The sequence below is a fragment of the Montipora capricornis genome, chromosome 13 (genome assembly GCF_036669925.1).
Source record: "Montipora capricornis isolate CH-2021 chromosome 13, ASM3666992v2, whole genome shotgun sequence".
Taxonomy (NCBI): domain Eukaryota; kingdom Metazoa; phylum Cnidaria; class Anthozoa; order Scleractinia; family Acroporidae; genus Montipora; species Montipora capricornis.
The window spans coordinates 20,352,604-20,357,603 of NC_090895.1; the positions used below are offsets into that span (position 1 = coordinate 20,352,604).

The 5,000-nt window shown below is 39.3% G+C and overlaps 1 protein-coding gene and 1 long non-coding RNA gene across 4 annotated transcripts in view; one reads left to right on the forward strand and one right to left on the reverse strand.

Moving 5' to 3' along the window:
- Positions 1 to 5,000, forward strand: part of LOC138028206 (uncharacterized) — a 390,617-nt gene that overhangs the window by 341,387 nt on the left and 44,230 nt on the right. The gene's annotated exons all lie outside the window — the stretch shown is intronic.
- Positions 1 to 5,000, reverse strand: part of LOC138028942 (papilin-like) — a 33,545-nt gene that overhangs the window by 16,859 nt on the left and 11,686 nt on the right. For both annotated transcript variants that reach the window (XM_068876588.1, XM_068876589.1), the window contains 2 exons: positions 2,972 to 3,142; positions 885 to 1,052 (listed from right to left, as the gene is read on the reverse strand). In XM_068876588.1, coding sequence (XP_068732689.1) covers positions 885 to 1,052; positions 2,972 to 3,142 — 339 coding nt within the window. The remainder of the gene's footprint in view (positions 1 to 884; positions 1,053 to 2,971; positions 3,143 to 5,000) is intronic.

The window sequence follows — 5,000 nt, forward strand, 5'->3', positions numbered from 1 at the left end:
CAAATGAATTCCCAAAATTTCTCTCTAGGAACATGATCATTAACGTAAAATGCAGCTATCCTCGTGTAAAATGCGGATTTAAAAACATGCGAAGACAACATCCGTAGAAAGTCGGAAGTGGGTCATTTGGAAGGGCCGGTTTAAACGAAAAAGCAAAGAAAAGACTACGGTTAGTCTTAAACTGTCTTTTAGAAATTTCTTTCTGCCTCCCAGGTTGGCAAGATTATCCTTTGGCTACAAGGAAATCTCTCATTTGCAGTGATATCGCTGAAAAAGTCCTGAGAAATGAAAAAAATTGGCAAATCTCCGTGGCTAAACTCCGCCATTGTCAACTACTACAAAGCTGACGCTATGCTTTGTGCTTTTAGGTTAGTTTCTATTACCGATTGTATTGGGACTTGATTGACTTAGACAAACTGGTCTATATTTTCAGAATTGGACAGTTTGCCTGTTTTTAGAGGAAAACCCTATCAGAAACTATCTAAATTTATCCTTAATTGGACGGTGTTAAAGTATAATAGCTCTGCTGACAATTGCGGTTTAACTACTAGCTATATAATAATACTTAAACAGCGGGTACATGCAAGGGTCTTTGAACAAGCTAGTTTTGACGATGTAAAACCAAGGAATGCAATAAAATATAATAATTCAAAGGCGTTGTTTTCTTTCAAAGCGAACGGTTTAGTGAAAACGGAAAGTCATTGATATATGATAATTTGAAGCCAGGCATGAAAACTGCATCCCTTCTGCTGAAGCACATTGCAAAAGGAAAAGAACAGCAGTTTTCGAAAAGCAATAACAATCATGAGATAAATACAGTAAAATAAACCAACGAAGTGTTATCCAGGCCTTGGGACAAGTATTTCAGTTTTGTTAGAGATTACCTGAACAAGTTTTATCGCATTCATATTTGGTAATAAAATTGTTGGCATTTTTCTTGCATCCACCGTAGATAAAACGCTCACACTTTGCCTTGGCGGTATTATAGAACCATCGCGGCATATGCGCCTTACAAGGGCCAGGTTTTTTGGGAAGAGCGCAAATATCACCACCTACAAAAAAAAAATAATAACCGGCGCCTTTACAAACGAAAGAAATACACAAAACAAACTCTTTGACACAGGAGAAGGATCTTTTGGAAGAAAATAATAGCCCTCTCCCCCAGACCCCCTAGCTAATAACACAACAGAAATAAAATAGAAGGCAAAATAGGTAAATTTTTCTGGAAAAATTTGACATAAAACAAGTTGCTGAAATTTAATATTCTTACAAAGATATATGGTAGAAGACATGAGACAGCCTAAAGGCGGTACACAAAGCAATTTTTTGTACACTTTCGGGTTTTGTTTTTGTGATTGGCTTACGAAAGAGGTGTCCAGGACGATCAAATTTTGGAGGCGCGAAAGGATTTTCATAGCGCTAACGTAAGCCACACGCGCAATGTTGTGTACAAGTAAGATTTGTTTCGTCCCATTTTGAGACAAAACTTCAAAATAACCCAGTGTTCCCGCGGGGATGTCCAGTTTTCCTCCCTCAGCTGTGCTCCAAGTTCATACATGGACCGTGCAGGTAGTGGCGAGATAGAACGTTTTGGGTTCGACCTTTTTGAGCTGTGTCGTTGCTGTACTTGCGACGGTGATTAGCCAACACAGTGAGATTGTTAAGACTGTCAGCTAATTTGATGGGCTTATTTGTTCCCGTCAAAGGACTCGATGAACAAAATTAATGTATATGTGAGGTGTGGTTTATAAAGGAAAGAGAGAATGATCATTTAAAAAGTGTTTTGATCTCCGCAAGGCGTCCAGTTATATCATTTCTACTCCAGGCATGGAATCCAGGAAGAGCCACAGTTTTTGCAGGTCCAAGATCACGAGCAATAGACTGCCTTTTATCATTGCCGGGGAGTTGTGAACTAAGTGCATTTGGTTCAATTTTCTGAAGCGGAAAATACCCTAAAACTGTTTGTTGGTCAACCCAAATTTTGAATAAGCATTGGTTTTGTTTTTTCTTGGGAGCAATTGAAGTCCAAAGGAAACTGAAAACAATGCTTATTCGAAATTTGGGTGGACAAACAAAGAGTATGATGCTATTTTCCGCTTCGGGCAATTGGCTAAGTTGTAAAAAGTAAGCGGTGCAGAATTCGCCATAAGGCATGTCATGATCTCAGTTCGCTTGCATGTTATAATGGACACTAGATAAGATTCATTACTGTTACACTCCAATAGATAGTAAAAGTAATATTGGGATTATTCTGTCGCCATAAACAATAATTACGTTTTGTAGGGAATATAACTGGAACTCACAAGTAACCAGCTCCCAGTTTCCTTGATAGCTCAGCTGGTAGAGCAGTGCAGCGCAATCGCACGATCATGGTTTCAAGCTCCGTTGAAGTCAGGCGTTCTTCGCAACTTCTTATGTTGCGAAGTTATGTCTCTAACTCTTAAACATTTTCATCATGAAAAAACAAATTTCCACCGCAGGTTCGACTTTATGTGATCGATAAATGTAAGCAGGAGTCCCCACAGGTACCTTACCTCATAGAATCAGAGCTCAACATGACCTAGGTACCCAAATCCTTTAAAAAGGCGAGGCGATAACAAAAGAACATAAAAAGCCCGTTGCATGGCTCTAAAACACTATTTTTTGGTAGAAAGGGGATTTTATCATAGTAAGTTCAGTCGCACTTCCGTATGCTTTTACTACTGGATTTGGCGGTTTCTTGGGTGTAAAATCTCATTTTCAAGATTGTCTCTACCGCATGTAAAAAGCTAAAATTGCGCATGGCCACCTGAGATTGGATGACGATCGCGCTAAAACTGACTTCTTCTCCAAACTCAAAATGTGAATGAACAGCAAAATAAACGGTTAATTTTGTGTATCGAGCTAAGACAACAAAGGAAAAAGCTGTGACAGTATAATAAGGACAAACGTGATTACAGTAGAAACTTAATCTGTGAGTGTATTTGCTTACTTTCCTGGCATTTCTCTTGACACAATTCCAAAGTTGGAAAGTTGTTGCTGTTACCCAGGCAGCCACCATAGATAAACATTTCACACTTTCCGGAGGTCTTGCTGTAGAAATATCGACGGATGTATGCCCTACACGGGCCAGTTTCAGACGGTAATCCACATATTCGTTCAGCTGTTAAAAAGAATAGAGAAAATAAATGTAGTATCCCAGATGGTAGATCTTTGGTTATGAGGAAGAAATTAGCTAGTTGACAATCATTTTTAATCTTCGTGCTGCAGTTGTAGATGTTGCTTTTGCTATTGCTATTGCCCCTGCTGTTGCTGTGCTATTTCTATTGTTATTACTATTGCGATTTCTGTTGTTATTGCTATTGCTGTTGCCACTGCTGCTGCTACTGCTATTGCTACTGCTGTTTCGATTTCTATTGCTGTCACTGTTGCGATTGCATTACGCGCGGGCGCGTACCATTGCCATTGCCGTCGCGGTCGCTGTCGCCGTCGTGGTCGCGATGGCGAATTTTATCAAGATTTCTGTTCATGTTTCTGTTGGTTGCTGCTGCTGCTACTGCTGTTGCTGTTACTGACACTGTCACTGTTGTTGTTGCTGTTGCTATTGATATTGCATTGTTGCTTTTGTTGTTATTATTATAATAATATCGAGACTTAAGGAATTTCTCGAGCATCTCTAACCGAGGGTCCACTATAAAAGAGAAACGAAGCCCTTGTCGGAGTACATTTGTAGTCGCAAATGAATTCCCAAAATTTCTAACTAGAAAGATGATCATTAACGTAAAATGCAGCTATCCTTATGTAAAATGCGGATTTAAAAACATGCGAGGACAACATCCGCAGAAAGTCGGAGGTGGGACATTTAGAAGGGCCGGTTTAAACGAAAAAGCAAAGAAAAGACTACGGTTAGTCTTAAACTGTCTTTTAGAGATTTAGTCCGGAACTTTGCGATAATTGGTAAAAAAAAATGTAGAACTGGACCAAAATGACCATTGAGGTTTCCATTTACACGACATAAAATTCTGAGGACGGCCAAGATTGGGCGTGGCCGTAGTCCGAGTCCAATTTGGCAGACTGAGGAATTCTTTTAATCCAATTATTTCCAAATTGGAAAAGCATGTAGTCCTCTTAATTATCTATTGATTATTTTGCTAGTCAGTTGTAATTGGGCATTGCTCAGTCAAGCTATTATTCTTAAAGAAAGGCAAACTAAAATATTGTGAATTATCTCCATTTCCAAAATATTACCTGAACTCCAGAGCAATTCTTTGTCTGGTTCGCTTAAAGCACAAGATACATTTTTTTCGCTTTCCATAGCCCTGCGCTCGGTTCAAGTTGCTGCTTCAGTGAATTTGCAAATTTACGATCTCGCAAAACACTGTAGTTTCTGCCACAGTTTTTAAAATAACGGTCCAACGAGGTCTGCATGACCTGCATGTCCCTTCTTCTAATTTCAGCGAAAAGACGGCAAAGAACTGCATATAGCTCATGAAGAGGGATATCACACCGCACCTTCTACTCTGAAAACATTTAGCCAAATTTTTGTACTCTTGGAGGTGGTTTAATTTCGGTTTTTGCCTCTCAGTTTGGCAAGATCTTCTGGCAACGTAGGAAATCTCTCATTTGCAGTGATATCGCCGAAAAGGTCCTGAGAAATGGAGAAATTTGGCAAATCTCCGTGGCTAAACTCCTCCATTGTCAACTACTTTCAAGCCGATGCTATGCTTTGTGCTTATTGGCTAGTTTCTATTACCGATTGCTTTTTCTGGGATTTGATTGGCTTAGACAAACTGGCCTATATTTTCTAAATTGGACAGTTTGCCTGTTTTTAGGGGAAAACCCTATCAGAAACTATCTAAATTTATTCTTAATTGGACAGTGTTAAAGAATTAAAGAATAATAGCTCTGCTGATAATTGCGGTTTAACTACTAGCTATATAGTTATACTTAAATAACGGGTAGATGCATGGGTCTTTGAACAGGCCAGGCTGAAGTCAATTGTGAAACGTGACGAGGGATCA